This window comes from Thermobia domestica, chromosome 15 (assembly GCF_964235325.1).
Source record: "Thermobia domestica chromosome 15, izTheDome1.hap1.1, whole genome shotgun sequence".
Classification (NCBI taxonomy): domain Eukaryota; kingdom Metazoa; phylum Arthropoda; class Insecta; order Zygentoma; family Lepismatidae; genus Thermobia; species Thermobia domestica.
The window spans coordinates 70205683-70225987 of NC_137468.1; the positions used below are offsets into that span (position 1 = coordinate 70205683).

Here is a 20305-nt window from a genome sequence, read left to right on the forward strand (position 1 = left end):
TTCCGATTTGTTGCGTTTAACAGGTCCTAAATATTGCGCCATACATCCTCCCATTTATAATTGAAGAGATGCTTTTTGTTTGTTGCATCATCACCTGAGTCAGAAACACTACCCTAAGAGAAAAACAAATTTAGCATTTAGTAAGAAAAATAAATTTACGCTAAATACACAACTATAAACAAAAAGTAAGTTTGTTTAAAGGATGGTGCAAGGATGTTATGGTGCAAGGATGTTATAAAATAGAGGATCTGCCCATACAACAAAATTGTGAAACCAAACGTCACAGCTTCGCCACACCTACTCTGCCCACTCCGCGCCACTAAGATCGCACAAACGTGCCGGCTCAAACGATGCCCGGTTGTTTTTTGGCTTCATTGAGTTAATATGATGAAGATAGGTAGGGGCAGATCCTCTATTTTATAACATCCTTGGTATGGTGGCAGGAAAGAGAGAGAGGGATCGAAGGAGATTATAATTAATAGACAGTATCAAAACTGTACATGAAGATGAAGAGGTTAGCGGAAGACCATGGAGCATGGAAGCTTCTTAGTTTTGGCAAGTGACCTGTCAAAAAGGGAAGAATACCTATGATGATGATGATGATCTTTTGCTAGAGTAAGTTGTTATGTAGCTTTAACTTGAAAATTACTAAACATTTTGTCAAAGAAAAAAATATAAATCCAAAATAAATGAATGCTCGCTCATCTTCAGAAATCCACATAGAAAAGTATATTAAAGACAAGTCAATTCTTTAATCGTTGAAGTGGGATTTCAATTCAAACTTAGATGTAAGAGTACGCACCTAAATGCGACAGATACTGAAGTAACCTTCCATATTATTCTTACAATACTAGTGATATTATTAAGCTGTTTTAACTTCTCCTCTTGTTGAGGTAATGTTCGCATACTTCTTGAACTCTCTTTTTCGTTAGCTCAGGAGCAGTTAGTGTGTTAGTATTTCGAAAAGAAAAATACTAAAGCTAACAATGGATTTTGTCACTTTAAGACCACGTTCTTGAAAATAATAATAATAAAAATGGAAATTTAAAACCACGGGTTGGCACTTCTTATAAGAACGCCTAATGTAACAGAACGGAAGTTTAAAACAATAGTCCAGAGTAGATAAAATCATCCATTCTTAGGCTAATACCTTGACGTTTCCAGCTTCACCCACTCTCTCTCCTAGTTAAACCCCATCACTACTAGTAGAGAAAAGACGTTATTTTCTATTCAAACCGATATTCAAGAAATTATTGTCATAAAATATGACCCCTCTTGAATATTTTTTTAAAACTCCTTTTTTGCCCTCTGACACCTAAACAACCCATAGAATGGATGTGATTTTCAAACCCCTCGTTCTTTGCTTAGTAAAATTAATTGGCTCTCAAATCTTCCGAAAACATTCCGTTTTTAGGTGAAACATCTTGCAGGTTGATGTTTTTAAATTTGAAAAACGAAAACTGGGACAAACAGGTGTCTCGAAAGCCTTTTTCGGGACATTTTAATTCTTTCATTGAAAACCGGGACTATATCGGAAAACCGGAACGTCTGGCAACCCTACCTCGGATAATAGAAACTCGGTTAATCGAAATTCGGATAATCGGACTCTACTGTACATATGTAAAAAAAAAAAAAAAAAAAAAAAAAAACACGGAATGCTTATTTGAAATTAATGAAACTCCATAAATACATATCTATTACACTATTATTTTTTTTCATATTCGGAAATGAAGAATGACATTGGAAAAGTGTATTTCTCTTTGGATTTACTGTAGAAGACATAAGCCACTGAAATTTTCAATGTAACAAAGTGTGAAGTAATTTAAATGGAATGAATTTCAAATTCTAGCTTTTTGCACGGAGAAGTAACAAGAAGTTTAATAAATGAATAAATAAAATTGCTACACGTCTGACGATCGCATCGCATCGCTCTCTACGTGAGGTCTGTCTTGTTTATTTATGCGAATTGCATACATTTTTTTAATAGTTCGTGATATTGCGGTACAAGCCCTCGAGGTTTCAAATTAGTTGAGGAGTTTGTGCTTATATTATTTGTATGTTTTACGGATGTACGAATGAGTCGTATTTCTATTTACTGTTTTAGAACTGTCACCAAATGTAAGTTACCTATCTTTCAAAATAATATAGATTTGTATTAGTGTATTTTTTTATTTGTGCTGTGATGTGTAACCGTATATGTTATAAACTTACGGAAACGTATTATCGGGTGGGTATTTAGGTGGTTATTACGTGAGTTTTCTATCTTTCAGATTTGTATATAGGAACTATAGATAGATTATTATTTATAGGGAAATGCATACCTTTAGTAGGAAGTGATCGACAGGTAAGTGTCCCACTTTTGGAATTTATAGGAAGAACTGTAGTGTGTCAAAATGATACAGATCAAGCGATAAAATTTATGAGGCTGTAAATCAGCGTCAAATATTGCGACGGAAGTTAAAGAAATTCCCACTATTCTACAAATAACATTTATTTTCTCCATGGCTTTAAAGTAATGTAGAAGTATTTTGGAGTGTCCTCTACGCTGACTGCAGGAAGTTTCTCCATTTGTCAAATATCGGTGACAAGAATGCGGATGACTGCCCTTCGAGTTGTTTAGGGTAAGGGTGAAATAGTGAAAGTAGTATGTTACTGACATTTGTTTGTAAAGGTCATTATTTGGTGTCAATATAGGTAGGCCTAATCAAATAGTTTCTTTATGCGGTTCTTGAATTTTGTATTAAGATTTTATTTTATTTTAAGTTTCATGAAATTCTTTTTGCTTGCGGCATTGCCTTTTATGTTTCGTAAAGTTTTCGTGTTTTATAAAGTAGTATATAGTTTTATTTTCTTCCCCTACTATGTTCCTGCAGTTCTATCTTACGTGTTTTATGACAGAAAAAAAACTACGTGCAGGTTGAGTCTACGTACACCACTCAAAAGAATTGTCAAAAAATTAGACCATTGTGTCGTGGAATAGGTCCAAATTTTTCAGACTTAAAGGCGTTAAATTTTCGTCATTTATCAGGAAATTCACTGTCATTACCTTAGAAAGTGTTTCTCAATTTTCCTCGATACTCGTTCACTTTAAAAGGACTTCACCGTTTTGCGTTGAAATACTGCGTCAGGAAATATGCCATAAAGACTACAGTGCAATAAGGATCTAAACCAATCTGTGCTAGATGTCCACTAAAAAGCACAAATGCTATCTAACCGAGTCAGAATAGTAGTGCAGCAGGGAAGCTCGAACGGTAGCGAGGGGATGCGTTTATAGAGAGTAGGCGCGTCAGTGACGGTATGCGCGTAAACGAGGATGTAACTAAAACACTGTTATGGTAAGTTAGTTAATTTCGCAACACGTTCACTGCGGTTACCTTTACGATTTGTAAAATTCCGCATTGCCTTCAGGAAACTATGGGCAACTGACTGGTTTGTAGTGAAGGACTTGAATAAGTACTCGTAAATAAGTTCCGTGTGCTTAATTTTTTTCCCCCAGACCATCGACATGATGTTTACTTTTGAATGATGTTCCTCCATTTTATTTCCAATGTCTTCCTACATTTGGCACAATTTCAGTCATCCGTGCTACTCAAAACGCTACTAACTTTTCTTCTTCACCAACATGGATTCTTAGAACACTCAAAATTGAAATGACACATCAAACTGCTATCTTTGAAGACGGGAAGCTAATTTCCTCATTAAATCCTATTGTCTGACGTCAACATGCCTGCACTCGAAATAGTACCAAGAATAGACAGCTTTTCACATTTCAAAATACTAGCTACATTAAGCTTATTTGGTTAGTTTGAATTTCACTAAAAATAGCCAATTCATCATGTCATTCCTATAAATTTTACGTATTTTTCATGTAACGTTATCCAAAAATAATGCTTTCATTGAGTTTCTTCTTATTGTCCTCCAGATGATTTGCACTGGATGACATGACCCTACTACACTTAGCATAGATAAAATTCAAGGGAGCCACCAGAAGTAATTGTTCAAAAATTACAATTGTTTTACGATTTGTGTATAGGGGAGGCCGGGGTAATAAGAGTCAAACGGGCTAGTAAAAGAAAAAAAGAAATTCTAGCACTTGCATTAATTTCTTGAGAACCTAGAAAAAATGTATGTGATTGTACTAAAAAAATTAAACCTGCTGATGTATTAACATATTTTTCCAGTTGCTTTTTCATGCCAAAAAAAAAAAAAATACGAAAAATTTTGATAAACTCAGTGTCTCTTATTACCCCTAAGGGGTAATGAGAGACAGGGCTCTCACTGCTCATACACATAGAATAGAAAATGACTAGGGGCTTTAAGAAATATCTTAAGACAATTCTGAACAATTTACCGTTTTCAGAACTGAAATATATACATATGTTTCCGAAATATCAAGATTTGAAAAATCAAATTCAATAGTCCGTTCTGAAAATTTATTTTCCTAAGTATTAAATATCAGAAACTATCAAAACAAAGTATAACTGACTTTTACGGAATCTAGACACACCATGGATAAAACTCACACTGCCAAATAAAATACAATGCTGACAAGAAATTTTCTGGAGAATGTCGAAAATGAACTTAAAAGGTGCCTAAATTCTCAATGAAGAAGTGGACAAACACCATGTGCGTGGGTTTTCTCGGGATTCTCTCGTTCCCTCCCACTTTCGTCATTCCACCATTTCACTCATTTCTCATTATCACCGTCTCCTTTTAGCCTAACCGGCATAATCGTGGGACGTAAAACTTAAACATTTCATATTTTCATTTTCTCAATGAAGAAAAAACACCGCATTTGAAAAATAGTTTTAGCTAACTTAAATGGACTGGAATATCTATTAAATTGTAACCATATGAGAAGAGTAGAGATGCAAAAAAGCCGGCATTTTGAATCGATGGTTTTTTGCACATAAAAACAGTTTTTTTTGGGGGGGGGGGGGAAACGAGAATTTTGGAAATTTTGGCTTTTTTCATTTTCATGATTTTTCTATTTGAATAGCTTCCTTATAGTATGCTCTAAAGTTAAATAAGATTTCATGACCTGAATACCATATTTCGCTCTGGAATTCACCATCATGATGGATGGAGCACATGTTTTATGAATTAAAGTAAACATACAGTACGTAGTATTTGATGGCAACTGTAAAGGATATTTATCTTTATTTTAAATCGACATTTTTTCTTCTCTACGTCATTTCTTTTTTAGTCATCCGAGTTTCGTTTCTTAGGGATTAGTAGGCCTACTCTAGTTTCTAGCACATAAGTTAAACTTATGTTTTTCAATATATCCGTCAGAGCGTACGTTTGTCAGTATACCTGTCAGAGCGTACTTCCACATTTTTGTTGTACTGTAGCTGTGCAGTGATTTAGCAGTAACCTTCCGGATACAACCTTGAATACAGTTTTATAGAAACAATTAGTAGTGGATTCAGAAAAGTATTTTGGAAGGTGTTTCTCTGCTTAATGTTTGTTGTTTCTAAAGTTTCCTAATTTTTATTTGGGAGGAGCTTGAAGTTTATGAGTATAGGCATAACTAATATTTAGCTTTGTTTGTATTCAGCAATAATCTTCCGGATACAACCTTGAAAACCATTCCATACTGATAATCAGTGGCGGATTTAGAAAATATTTTGGGAGGGTTTTTCCATATTAATGTTTAGTTTTTCTAAAAATACCTAATTTTTATTTAAGGAGAGCTTGAAGTTTATGAGTAAATGCATAACAAATATTTCGATTGTTTTAGAAATTCCTTAATTTTGGGATACAGGCTTCAATCTGTAAGACATCCTAACCCTACCTCCTTTCGCAAATCCGTCACTGCTGGTAATTAGTAATAACAACGATTTAAAATCGATAAAAGAAATCGGCCAGGATTCACAGTCCACGCACTATCTCTACATTCACAGATGAAATTAAGATAAACTTTTGGCTCATTCCATCTCCATTCAGGCGGGGGGGGGGGGGAGGAAGGTGACCATCTCCGATTTTTTTGAAAAAAGTATATTTGGTAGTCCTGTTGGAGATATGAAACCTGCAAAGAGGATTTTCCCAGAAAAAAAATTGTCTTCGAGTTACGGGCTAACGAAATTCGGACGAAAATCACTATTTGTAATACAAAAGTGGATGAGCATAATCTTGAAAGACACGTAGTTCAGTAACTACTTGTGATAATTGGATGATTCTTTTTTTTTATTTAAAAGTGCTCAGATTACATTTGAGGTTCTGATATAAAAGACACGAATTACAGTCCAACAAGAGTATTTTGTAAACACCGGAAAACTTAGTAAAAAAGTAAAATGCAAGAATTTTGACATTTATTTTCCGTATGAAAGAATGAGAGAATAACCGAATTATTGTGACACAATATAATACTCCTTCTGGGATCCCTATAGATAATTTTGTTTCCCATCTACGATGGCACATGGGTGAGAAAACGTGAGTGAAAGCATGATAAAACGTCATTTTCGCCTGAAATTAGGACGGATTTTCTCCAAAAGACCATTCTTTAAAAATCTGAAAATCTGCCTGAACGATCTTTCATTGTTCCCTATGAGAATCATGCAAAAAGAAATAGAGATATTTGTGTATTAAATTTTTCGTAAATTTTTAAAATATTGTGTTGCACAGGGGCCGGGTATGCAACCACGCATAGCATTGGCGCCCGTAATGTATGCAACCACGATACTGGAGTTGTTGCATAGTATTGCGCAACATGTACCTAGGTATGTTGCAAGTGTTTTGCAGTACATCAAACGCTCTGGAATAGCTCCCATTTGGCATTTAGACTGCATTGGAGATACACTGCATTGTGTGAAGTGTTGTATGTCAACGATATTACCCATTGCGCATGTCAATGCATCGTCTTGTTCGTGTTTCACAATAGATATACTATCTAATGTATATAAAAGTTAGTTAGCATTGCAAATATGTCTTCACAATATAGCACCAAGAGAGTTAAGTGCAGTGATTATCTAAAAGGACACAAGAAAGTAATATACAAAAGTAACACGAGAAATTTTACTGTTGTTGGTGATCTTGCAGAGTCATTACAAAATTATTTCGGATCACAAGTACAAGTAAACAGTGCTGATAACTTGTGCAAAAACTGTTTTATTTATTACAAGGCTCAGATCGAGAAACCAGCTGCTTCGGTTGAACCAAATAGTGCGATCATTATTACAGATCAAATGACTGCAGATGACGATTCACTGACTTCAGATCCAATCTACGTTCCAAGTAGTGCAGTGATTGGTACTTTAAATAGTAGCATAAGTGTACTTGATACGCAAGTGTCGCCCGTGAAAAAACCATAGCAAGTGAAGGAAGAAAGAAGAGTCACGTACGTAAAACGAAAATCAGAAGAACTAGAAAACGTGTTTTCGACGGCATTGTCTGGAAAATTACAAGATGCTTTTGGTGTGAGTGTACCGTGTTCCTAAGTAAGTTCGTCCGAGAGTTGCAATAATTGTGAAATGTGGTTTTCCAACATCGCTTGTGCAATAGAGAAATCACCCTATCGTGAAAGAGTACGACTTCTCAGTATCGTGCCTGAAACCTTCAGTAAACGCATGATCGTCGAACGCATCCCATCTGCGACAAAGTATCTAATAGATAAGTCACACAAAGTGAAAAAAGAAAAGAGTATGTGGGCAACACCAGATCCGTACCAAGGACACCCTTTACCGACCGCTTACCTCGAGACAGCATTGTCATATTACGTAGATGATAGTAAAGACTGTTCTAGACAAAGTTCGAATCAAAAAGATGTTTCTGTATATGAAAACGGTAAAAAAGTAAAAAGAGTTAAACGTTTTATGACCCGCTCCATTAAAGAAGCCTTCAGATTAATGAATGAAGGTAATCCCGATATAAAGATATCTATTTCTAAATTTTACTCTTTACGTCCCAAGTGGGTTAAATGTCAGCCGGTGAAACAAACATGCACATATATTTATTGTACCATTATAAATCTCATATGTACATCCCTGAGCAATCTTACTGAACGAAATATAGTAGATACAGATCTGTACTCTTTGTGTGTCTGTGGCGATCCTACCGAAAAGTGTTGGTTGCAAGAATGTGAGAATAGCCCAGAACTAAATGCAATTTCGGAACAAAGTTTAGAGATACAAGATACTGATAAAATTACGTATGCACTATGGGATAGCGGAGACCTTGTGAAAGAAACTGGAAACCTAAATAGATTTTTAAAGCATGTAAAGTACTGGATTTTAAAAGGAATAACTCATAGCTATATTGGAAAAATCCAGCGAGAAAGCATAGCGGAAATAAAAAGATTTACACTTCTTGAAACATCCTTGGTATTGCATTTCGATTTTGCCGAGAACTGGTCTGTTGTTTTGCCAGATGAAATCCAAAGTTATCATTGGCACAATTCTATATTTACGTGTGTAGTGTACTTCAATGGCAACACAAAAAGTTATGCGGTAGTGAGCAATCAAACTGATACATCAAGATGTTAATGAAATCACCGACTCATACAATGAATTGCTCATAATTTATATTTCAGATGGAGCGGTTTCTCATTTTCAAAACAGGCTCCAGCTGTATGAGCTTGAAAAACATTTTCCAAGACGATTCAATCAAGAGAAGATGGATCTTCTCGGCAACGGGACACGGAAAAAGTGCATGTGACGGTATAGGTGGGCTCTGTAAACATTACGCGACAACGTTTAATCTTCGAAATGACCCGGTAAGAGCTATAAGGGATGCAGAATCGTTTGTCAACACCGTTTCGGAACTTATCAAAGGCACAAGGCTCTTATTATTAAGTGCACGTACTATTCAAGACTTCAGAAATCAAAAATCACAAGAGTGGGCCAATGTTAAACCTGTGATTGGTATTCAGTCTAGTCATTTTTGGCAGGTCGACAATACAGGCACATTCATGGCAAGAAGCACGAAACATGTACTTGAAAAAATACAAGTAGCTAACAGTTCCAAAAGAATATATTATACTCTGAATGACCTTCAAATTGGAGATTTTGTTGCTTGCGTCTATGATAAGCAGTGGTGGGTGGGTCAAGTAGTTTCACTCTCACAGGAATTTCGCGATATTACAGTGTCTTTTATGATTCCTCATGGACCTGCAACTTCCTTTAAATGGCCAGCTGAAAACGATGAGTGTAACGTTAATTTGAAAGATGTTCTTCTAAAACTCAGTCCGCCGTCTCCTACTTGTGCCTCAGCACGCTATCACGAATTCCTTTCCAAAGAAGTGATGCTGGTACAAGACCTCTTTGCTTCAACATGACTTACAGAGAGAGAAGCCAGTATGTAATAGTTAACTATGCTATTAATTAATTTTTCATGTTATTTATACATACCACAAAATTGTTTAAATCGACCACTTTTTGTAACATGTTAAATTCCATATATATATTCTAGTGTACATTTATATAAGAATATTGCATCATTGCACGTTTCGATTTACTTCTTCAAACGATGAAAATTAAAAAAGAAAAAGAACTACCACGCCAAGCGTGGTTGCATACCCGATCCTGTGCAACACAATATTTTAAAAATTTGCGAAAAATTTAATACACAAATATATCTATTTCTTTTTGCATGATTCACATAGGGAACAATGAAAGATCGTTCAAGCAGATTTTCAGAATTTTTAAGAATGGTCTTTTGGAGAAAATCCGTCCTAATTTCAGGCGAAGATGACGTTTTATCATGCTTTCACTCACGTTTTCTCACCCATGTGCCATCGTAATGGGAAACAAAATTATCTATAGGGATCCCAGAAGGAGTATTATATTGTGTCACAATAATACGGTTATTCTCTCATTCTTTCATATGGAAAATAAATTTCAAAATTCTTGCATTTTCCGGTGTTTACAAAATACTCTTGTTGGACTGTAACTCAAGCTTTTTATATCAGAACCATAAATGTAATCTGAGCACTTTTAAATAAAAAAAAATCATCCAATTATCACAAGTAGTTATTGAACTACGTGTCTTTCAAGATTTTGCTCATCCACTTTTGTATTACAAATAGTGATTTTCGTCCGAATTTCATTAGCCCATAACTCGAAGACAATTTTTTTTTTTCTGGTAAAAACATCTTTGCAGGTTTCATATCTCCAACAGGGTTACCAAATATATATATGTATATTCAAAAAAATCAGAGATAGTCACCTAGTCAATTTTGCATATACCTGCCTGAATTGAGATGGAACGGGCCATAAACAAAATTATTTTATGTAATTATCGTTACCTTATCGTTATAAAAATCTGGTGGACCTTTCTCGCAAGATCATTTATCGTTATAAACAAGCTATACAAAGATTATAATTATACAAAGCTATACAAAGAGTTGAAGCAATAAATGATCTAGGAATAAGATTATACAATATATTATGTTTTAGTACACAGATTTTAAAAATAGTTAACGACGGATATAAATCAGTGGGATTTTTAATCAGAAATACGAAGGAATTTACAAATATGCAAGCAGTAAAGATTTTATCCAATAGTCTAGTTCGTAGTAAATTGGAATATACTTCTATAATTAGGACACCTTTTTTTAAGTATAGGAAAATTGAAAGAATACAAAGTGAATTTTTGAGATACTTATATACTATATAAGACATATAAAAGATTATCATACAAGGAAATTGTATCGTATTCACCTCGCTAAAAAAAAAATTCGATTCTTTACATCTTTATGTGATAGGAGACAATATATTGAAACTTGTTTTCCTCTATAAGTCTCTGAATGGAATTATAGATAATCAAGAGTCTCTTAAACTGTGGTATTTAATATCAGTAAGAATTTTTTATAAATGAGACTTCCATTTTAGTGTAGAAAATCGCATTCGGTATCTTATTGATATTCTCCTGTAGTTAGATTATGTAAAAGATATAATAGTCTTTGCTGATGAAGATTTTGCGATGCCTTATTCGGTGTATCTAAACATACTAAAGAAAGCTATACAATTTTGTCAAGTTTAATGAAACAAGTAGAATAATAAATTTGTGACTTATGAATGCCTAATAATATTGTTTTATGTTCTGGCAGAGAATCTCTGGTTATTCAAAGGGAAATGAACAATATGATAGCTGTATTGTATTTGGGTTTTAAATTTGGTTCAGTTTTAGCGTACCCTAGTCATAATTTGCAATTTGTTATTATGATTTTATTAGGTTTAGTATAGCTTAACACGCTTTCTATTATTGGAAATGCTCTATTTTTATTTTTACTCTTTTGAATTATTCAATCCTATTTTAATCGAGGCGATTTCAAAAGGAAAGTGATGTTTTGCTTTTTGTTATTTTTTTTCTTTCTGTTTATCGTCTTGTGACTTTTATTTACTTTTACTAAGTTCGTATCTACAGAAATTACATATAATTTTAGTTAAAAGAGAAATTGAGGATATCTCGTGGATTAATCAGTCATGACGAGTACACTGTCATGTGTAAGGAGGATACAAAATTTCAATTTGAACCCAGTAGCCGAAACAAAGAGTTTGTCGGATCGTTACTTGGCATCTGACAAACAATAAAAACCAAATGCCTATCACCAAAGTAAAAGTGATCCAGCAGTAATCGGAAATTTCGCATTCTGATGTAAGGTCTCGGTCAAAGAGCATGAGACAGGCCATTTTAGTATTTTTGCCATTTACTTTAGTAATGTTACTCGACACCATGCTCATTCGTTTTTTTTCCTTCTTTTCTTTCAGGGCAAGCGAAATAGTTTTCAAACAAATGTTGTGTCTGAAACTAACAAGCAGAAGAGAGAAGGGGACAGCGTACATGACAACCACTCACAATGCACGAACTATTTACGCAAGTTCTGAGTAAGAAAGACCTATCAAAGGTAACGCTATTTTGACAATGAAAAAGTAATGCACTAATAGATTTATTCTCTTGCAGTCAAGGGGTACTGCTGTATAATACCATAAAGTTAATAAAGTTTATTTTTTTTTAAATTCTTAATTGACTTCACATTAATTCTCAACGTTAACTCAGTATTTGATACAATAGAATTTAGTTAAATGTTAGTATGCATTGTTCATTATATAACTGACGTTTTTCATTTTCATTTTTCTTCTGATATAATCGACTGCATGCTACAAAATGCTCGGAGAGTTCAATAATAATTATGACCAAACAGAACCTTTATTGCAGGATTTGAAAAATTCCGTTAAAAAAAAAAAAAAAAAAAAAAAAAAAAAAAAAAAAAAAAAAAAAAAAAAAACTTATATTGGTATTTTCTTGTCAATGTGAAAATGTGACTTATATATCATAGTTTACTACATTTTTGTTCACTACTAGATATAAACCTCTTCAAGATTTCCCATTTTTCTATTCTAATAGTTGAACTCCTTGCTTCGCTGGTGTTCAGCGTTGAGTATAAGACGTTAGAAGGTCTTTCATGTTAGAATAATAAAATAATTTACCCGTAATGAGTTCAGTGGTTCTTTTCACTCAACTTCTCCGACATATTACAGGTCTTTATTTAGTGTAATTCAAGGTACAGAGTCGAAAGTTTACGTTTTTGTAAATGTAGAAGTAACTTACAGGATGTAAAATCAGGGTGTCTATTGGTCACGAAAGTCATGAAATTTGGCTTTTGGGTCACGATTTTTTTTATCTGTGCAATTAAAAGTGTAGACTGGAAAATTTTGCTCTATTAAACGTCAAAAATTCACCACCAAAAATGTCTATGGTCGGCTTGAGATGCTACCAAATCGCAAGCAAAGGACGCGTCTATCGCATGGATGAAAATTCGTCTCAATTCGCACCCAAATTCGCTCTTGAGAATGCTACTAAATTTTTATGGTTTGGGAAGGGAAAGGTCATGAAATTTCATTTTGTAATTTTACTAGACACCCTGAAAATAGAACGAGTTGAGATTTTATTCTGAGTATACGTACCTGAAGGTGTTTCCAGCAAGGTGATAAGTAAACGAAAAATTGTTGTGGATTACAATTAATACATCGCTTAAGGGATATCAGTATATTGGTTTGTAAAATGAAAATGGTTTATTCCGCTCTTTGTCATACGGGGCTGAATTCAATTAAGTTAAAGTGTCCATGGCTGAAGACCTATTTTAGTTAAGAAACGATGAAAAGAATCTAGTTGTTACGGTTTGTAAAACTAAATTTTAATATTCAACTCTCTCTACCGCTTGTATGTGTGTGTGTGTCAGGCAGGCTGAATATATCAATATATAAAACTTCCGAGGTCGGAGGTATATCCGAATTGGTCAAGCTGCTTTTACATGTTGATGTTGAATTTGGATCATGTTTCCCTCCACCCCCTTCCGTCCTATATCGCTTTGTTCCCGCTCTAAAATTAATGATGTATACCATGAAGAAAGTATACGTTTTACCGGCGACATGATTTTACTTAGTATTCTATTAGTCAAGTGGAAATTTTGACATCCGACGTTTCGAATGCAGATATTGTATTCATCTTCAGAGACTCAGGGACATGCCTCCATTCGTAAGGCCGCTCCTAAGTAGTCACTATATATACCCACATATCTCTGGTCTTTTCATCAAAATCCCTGAAGATGAATGTAATGCCTGTATTCGAAATGTCGGATGTCAATATCTTCACCTGGCTGATAACCCGAGAACACTTACTAGAAAAAAAAGAGATATATACCGTATTTGTCGGCGTATAAGACGCAATTTTTTTCCCCGAAAATTGTTCCTAAAAATAGATGCTTCTTATACGTTGCCAAATATGAGCAACTACCGGCAACATGTGTAAATACAATACGTAGACAATACTGTTAGTTTCAAAGATATCATATTTCACTGTATTTGTTTGTACTTTGTAGTGATGAAAGCAGCGTCTAAAATAGTGTTGACATAAGATTGTGTATTTCAAAGGTACTGATAATATTGTTTGTTTTCCCGCAGGGAATATCCTTGATTTCTTTTTTTTTTCTTTTTTTTTTTTTGCATTGTTTTTGGAAGCAGTGTTAACAATGGCTAAGCATTGTTGAACCTCTTTAAACTGCGTGATACGGTTTCAACTGAATAAAAGAGTAGTGTCAGTATTCTCCTGCCGTTCTTTAGTCTGTGTTATTGTGTCGAGTTGTTGCAGTTTAGTGGAGAAACAGCTACGACATAGCTTTAAGCTCGAAGTTAGCCAGTGTGCGAAAGATAATGGGAATAGAGCCATAGTGGCCAAACGGTCAGTGATTGGTGGTTGTGCCTATTGAGACTTTTTCTCAGGATCACAACGTCTACAACATATCACAGTTTCAGTCATTTTCATCGAAATCCAGAATATCACTATCTTCTGCTCTTTTTGAAAAAGTGGCCCTGTAGTGGCCAAATGATCAGTAATTGGTGTTTATGCCCATTGATTTTTTTCTCGGGATTACAATATCTACAACATATCACGGTTCTAGTTATTTTTACCGAAATGTCGTTATCTTCGGTTGTTTTCAAAAAAGTGCCCCTGTAGTGGCCAAATGGTCAGTGATTTGTGGTTGTGCCCGTTGAGATTTTTTCTTAGGAACAAAATATCTACAACATATCACTGTTTCAAGCAATTCCATCGTAATCAAATTTCCGTAAGGATTGTGTGGAGTCCTTTGTCATTTCGAAGGGGGGCAACCCTTTTCTCCCAAAAATAGGACCCGTATTTCCTATTTTGAAGCCATCTTTGCATCAGCAGAGTTTGTTTCTTTAATGTGGCCCTTTCAATCAAGGGGTTCCTTTTTTTCGAAAAGGGGCCTTTTGCCTCCCTTAACCTACTTTCCGAAAGAAACAAAAAAAAAAAAAAAAAGTGTCGATTTATTTTCGTTCTAGTATATATGTGCCAAGTTTGAAGAAAATCGGATGACGGGAAACCCTTGGGAAGCTATCCGCTTTACCCTTTCACTTTTGGACTTGATGGGTTTTTGCCCCAAAGTCGTCAATTATGCAAAGAATTATATCAATGAGTTTCTTATCTTTTACCCCTAGTTTACTGAACTAATAAATTCAGTGTTTAAGAAATTACACTTTAACAACTAAATTGTTGATCTAGTTACATCAAAGTGAAGAGACTCGGCTTTAGTAAGTAATAACCAAGAAAATACTTAGAAACTAAGCAGATTACACATTTACCCAATTTGCCACTCTGTAGAAGTATTGTATGATTTTGCAGAATAATCAAAGTAACTAAATTTAATAAGTTGGTCGATCAAATTATTTACTAAATATGCCGTTGAAAGAAAATTATCCATAAAATGAGAAATAACACTTCGTAAAACACTTAAATAACAAATTCCTGATTTTTAGTGTGTTCACTAAATGGGGTTTAACAATAAGACTAATGCTTTATGAAAGTATTTTATTGGAATAGCATATTTAAAATATTAATGTGATGAACAACGTTAAGTTGTATAGTAACTCAGTGAAGGTAGTATTTATACTTTAACTTATTCAGTATAGAACAGCAATTGAACTCTACCATATTTTGAGCACTATGAAACGACCACAAATTTTACCGTCTTACTCAGAATCAACCGTAAGATCAGAGTCGGAATCATCGCAGACTTTACAATTAAAACTGAGATTGTTACCCAAAGGTTCAACAAATAGGATTTATATACGATTTCTATGTATACAACCTATCCACCTAACCTGAGGCTTGAAGTCATACTATGATTTCTTCATTTTTTAGGTCTTGGTGAAATGAATCTAAGTTTAAAAGCCGTTCACACCTTGGTGAAGAAAGGGCATAGGTGGATAAGATAGTAAAATGGCTCCAGATCAATCTTTAGACGACAAGTGAGTCCTCCTGTAGGTACCCACAGGAGACATTAATCCCTCATGCTTCAACTCTGATTTTTTTGTGAGCAATGACGTAAAATCGGAAAAGTGAGGTGAATTATTTCTCAAGATTGGCTTGATCGATGTTGTTAAAACTTAAATGTATGTATAGGTGTACAGGAGGGCTTTGTCTGAAAAATGTAACCCCTCATAATTTCCCTCTCAAAAAATTTGGTTTAATATTTTGATTTTCTCTTTATGTATGAAGTTCTTCGAGAAAAAGTATGGAAAAGTAGGTTTTAATTGTCGCGTTAACCCTAGAATAACATACAATATCCACAATTGTTCCGCGGGTGCGCCAAAGTCAAAACTGCCTGCAAACCTGCACCGCACCTGAACGGGATCAATTTGTTATTATGTTGCAGTTTTACTCATGAATGAATGAAAAATTACGCTCGAAAGACACCAAAATCGCTAAGACTCCATTTGGTGGCCTGTGGCACCCCCATTCCCATTTTGGGTCAAAGTGAAACTTGATGTGCCTATTTCGTATGAATCTAATATCCTGACACGGGAGGGTCCCACAAGTTGTCGCTAAAATCTGATTGCCGCATAGCACATCTAATAGAGCATCATGAGAAATGAACATGAGCAAAATTTAAGGTGCTATGGACCAGGAGGATAGGAGGCTTCAAAATTTGAATATCCAAAATATTATATCATGGGATGATGTATGTTTAAAGTAAATATCTTTAAAACCGTTAAATCAATCAAAATAAAAGTTGCACAATATAATGAAAACAAAATGCTCTATCGAAAGCCACAGTGTTGCCATAGTTGAAGCAGTGTTACCAACTCAGCATAAAATATTTTATTTGAAATAGCACCATATACAAGTGTGCACAGATTTAAAATGCACTATTATCACTAAACATAACAGTGAAGTGTAGTGATACAGTGTTACACACAATTGGAGCTACATGTGCTGAAAATGTACAATAGAGATGTCTGATATATGGCAACAAAGGGTAATAAAGGAATGCACTAAAAACAAGTAAGGATTTTGCATTATACTTCTGTAGCTCCAATGAATAACCAGACAACTCGCGAAAACAAAATGATACACGCGAGGAAAGAAACACTGTACCAATTTTCTAATACTGTAAATTGGTTCTCGATTATCTTATGAATATTTAGAAGAGTACTTTCTTGGTTTCTGTCTTTCGTGTTAGGTGACATATTCTTTTACTTCCTCTCCAACATACCATATGATTATGTTTGTACACTGTAATATTACCATATTCACATTGGAAATATAATTATTTTATTACTACCTCATTTCGTTTCTAATCGGCCAAGATAGCCGTGTAGTCTAGAAGGTTAGACAATCGACATTTTAGGCATCGCGGGCTCCGATCCCGCCTCTTACATGTTTTTGTTGTACTTTTCACCTTACATTTCATTGTAATCTTTCTCTTCCATAGTGATTCGGATCCTACTTTACACTCCTATATAGATTCAAAGCTGACACAGGACGTAAAAATGGCATCACTCAATCTCGTTTTTCAAATGCATCAATCTTTTGTGACACAGCTGACATTTTGCTGTTATATTATCTGTGTTACGCATTTTATCTAAATTCATAGTATGAGACTCAGATTCTTTTATTACCATCTGTCGCCACATATCAGACTTCTCCATTGTACATCTTCAGCACTCTTAGCTCCAATTGTGTGCAACACTGTACCACTACACTTCATTGTTATGTTTAGTGATAATAGTGCATTTTAAATCTGTGCACTTGTATATGGTGCTATTTCAAATAAAATATTTTATGTTGAGTTGGCAACACTGTGTATGGTTTTCGATAGGGCATTTTGTTCTCGTTATATTGTGCAACTTTTGTTTTGGTTGCTTTAACTGTTTTAAAGATATTTACTTTAAACATACATAATTCCATGATATAATTTTTTGGATATTCAAATTTTGAAGCCCAGTAGGTCGTATCCTTCTGGTCCATAGCACCTTAAATTTTGCTCATGTTCATTTCTCATGATGCTCTATCAGATGTGCTATGTGGCAATCAGATTTTAGCGACAACTTGTGGGACCCTCCCGTGTGAGCATGAATATGAGGTTCAAGTTGCCATTAGTTTCCCGTAAATACCTCATTTGATGATACCTGAAGATTCACTGTGAGCTGTCATATAATAAAATAAATGTTATCTACCAGGTATACTTATAGTGCCCAATCGAGGTAAAAGCACCTCAGCTAGTAAGAGAATAAAATCAACAATACTCAGTGTAATGTAATGTAATCTTTGTTGTGGTGTCCGTTTTGGTATAAAACCGTTTGCATTACATTTTCTGATATTTCTTGGATGAAATCTTTCTTTCATTCAAGTCTCGATTTCATTCAAAGGCTTTATTAAATTATATTCTTATTGATGGTTGTTATTTTCCCAAGTGTTATCACATCGATTTGACACTGCCCTGTAGGTATATGTAACATTATTTTTTTATATATATATATATGACAGCTCACATTGAAGCTTCAGGCACTCTCAAATGCATGCCTTACCAACGGGGAGAGAGGTTCGTGAACCCATTTCTATTTGTAGGATTCTGAAAAGTAAACCAATAGCCACTGAGAAAGAAATGCAATTGAATTCTGTTCCTAACATTCCCTCTGACAATGCTGATTTTTTTTGTTCGGGCAGAAAAGCAATTGGTTGTGGGTTATACGAACACCCCCTTGGTACCGTAAGGGTTAATATACACCTTATTAAATTAAGCTATACTAAACTGTTTGCAGCTTACGTTTGTGATTGCATCCATACGGTTCACAAATGGTGACAAATAACCCAATGATTTACTTGAATGAGAACTAGTAGTTGTATTGCACATGAACCCAGCGATAGAGGTGCAAGGCTTTCTTTTGACACTGAAACATCAGAATGTCTATTTCTAATAATTCAGCTATTTCTTTCGCAGATGATGTGCTTGCAATAGTATTCGAAAAAGTATTTCAAGCCGTTTCACATGAACTGGGCATTTAAAATATTTTTTCAAATAATTTGTCATTTTATTGACATTCACATGTTTATATTCTGTATTACAGAACTTGCAAACAACACCTTTGTTTTTGGCTTTAAAGAATGCCATGCATGACCGTTCTTCCCCATGTTATATTTATAGTCTTTCAAAACACTTTTGAAATAGCAGTGAAAGAATATAGTTTAGACACAAACGCATGCTATCTCAACTTGCAGAACAGTCAGAGTTTAGTGTTGTCAACGGCTCGAGCGGCTCGGCTCACGGCTCAGTCACCACCGAGCCGAGCCAACAGCTCACTAAGCCCAACTGGCTCGAGCCAATGGCTCACCTGAGCTAAGCCGAGCCGAACCGAGCTGATGGCTCACCCGAGTTGAACCGAGTCGATGCTCATCGCAACCGAGCCGGTTGACATAACTAAGTCAGAGCACAGCACAAGACTAGTATTGAAGGCAGAGACCAACTGCAACGATTATCTTTCCTTTTTGATATTCAAACCAGTGCTGTGGTGCTGATAGGTCTTGCACTTCCGCAACAGTACAAAGTACTGCAAAAATCTCTACAAAACTTAGGGATGTTATGCATTTTGATGTAAAATATCCGTAGTGTAATCCTTGTAACAATCACAGTAATTGATAAAATGCAGAACAAAAGTCACCGTATGGTTAATTATTCTTAAAATTTCATAATCATTGAATTTTCGTAAAATACCCATTGTTAGGGCAGGTAAATACAAAAATGGTAAATACCCATATTTTATTTACCTACCCACTGGGTATTTACCCGACCCACATCTCTAGACAAGTGACCAAGTTTTAAGTTCAAGTGATAGCAGTGACGGTGATGATTGAATCTTCCATTGTGACCAAACATTTTTGTGTTCCTTTCAACCCATGCAGAATAATATCAATGGAATACATAAGGAATTCACGATATTCTTGTATCTTTTATTGTTTTTTTTTTTTTCACTGTGATTATCTGTATGTTTCTTTTTATTAAAGTAAAATAAAATACAACAAATACCTAACAAGGGAGGGTCACGAAGTGGCTCCGCTGAGATCCGAACGAGACAATTGTGTTTGTATTTTATATGTTATAACTAGACGAATCCCAAAGTTATAAGTGCCACCGGGCGGGATATCACGAATTACAACATATTCTATAATGCAAAAGCTATTAGCTGGCAGAATAGTTTGAACTGGGTCGTTTGTTCGGAAACGGTTGGGTAGATTGTAAACTCGGCTAACATACCATCAGTTTCAAGATACACTTTTTGGGATTAAAAAAAAAGTTTGCCCTAAGGTCTCCCGCAGGGTCCCAGACGGGGTACTATTCAAAAGTTTCAAATGGCAAGGGGGTTAAGTAGCATATCTTTTGAAAACTGTTGTGAAATGAAAGAAAATTAAGCAAGTCTCAACTCTCTACAACAACCCTGTGCAAAATGGCGGCGGGTCAAAATGTAAACAGAAACTTAATTGAGAACTCCATGGCCATCCCTATAAA

The 20305-nt window shown here is 34.9% G+C and overlaps 1 protein-coding gene across 4 annotated transcripts in view; it reads left to right on the top strand.

The window, feature by feature from the left end:
* The first annotated feature begins 1728 nt into the window (after positions 1-1728).
* The window catches only part of melt (ventricular zone expressed PH domain-containing protein melted), a 94862-nt gene continuing 76285 nt past the window's right edge, over positions 1729-20305 (top strand). Inside the window, exons 1-2 of one of the 4 annotated variants that reach the window (XM_081739796.1) lie at positions 1729-1942; positions 11709-11845. In XM_081739796.1, coding sequence (XP_081595922.1) covers positions 11798-11845 — 48 coding nt within the window. In that variant the 5' untranslated portion in view covers positions 1729-1942; positions 11709-11797. The other 3 variants (XM_081739794.1, XM_081739797.1, XM_081739798.1) reach the window with 3 other exon arrangements.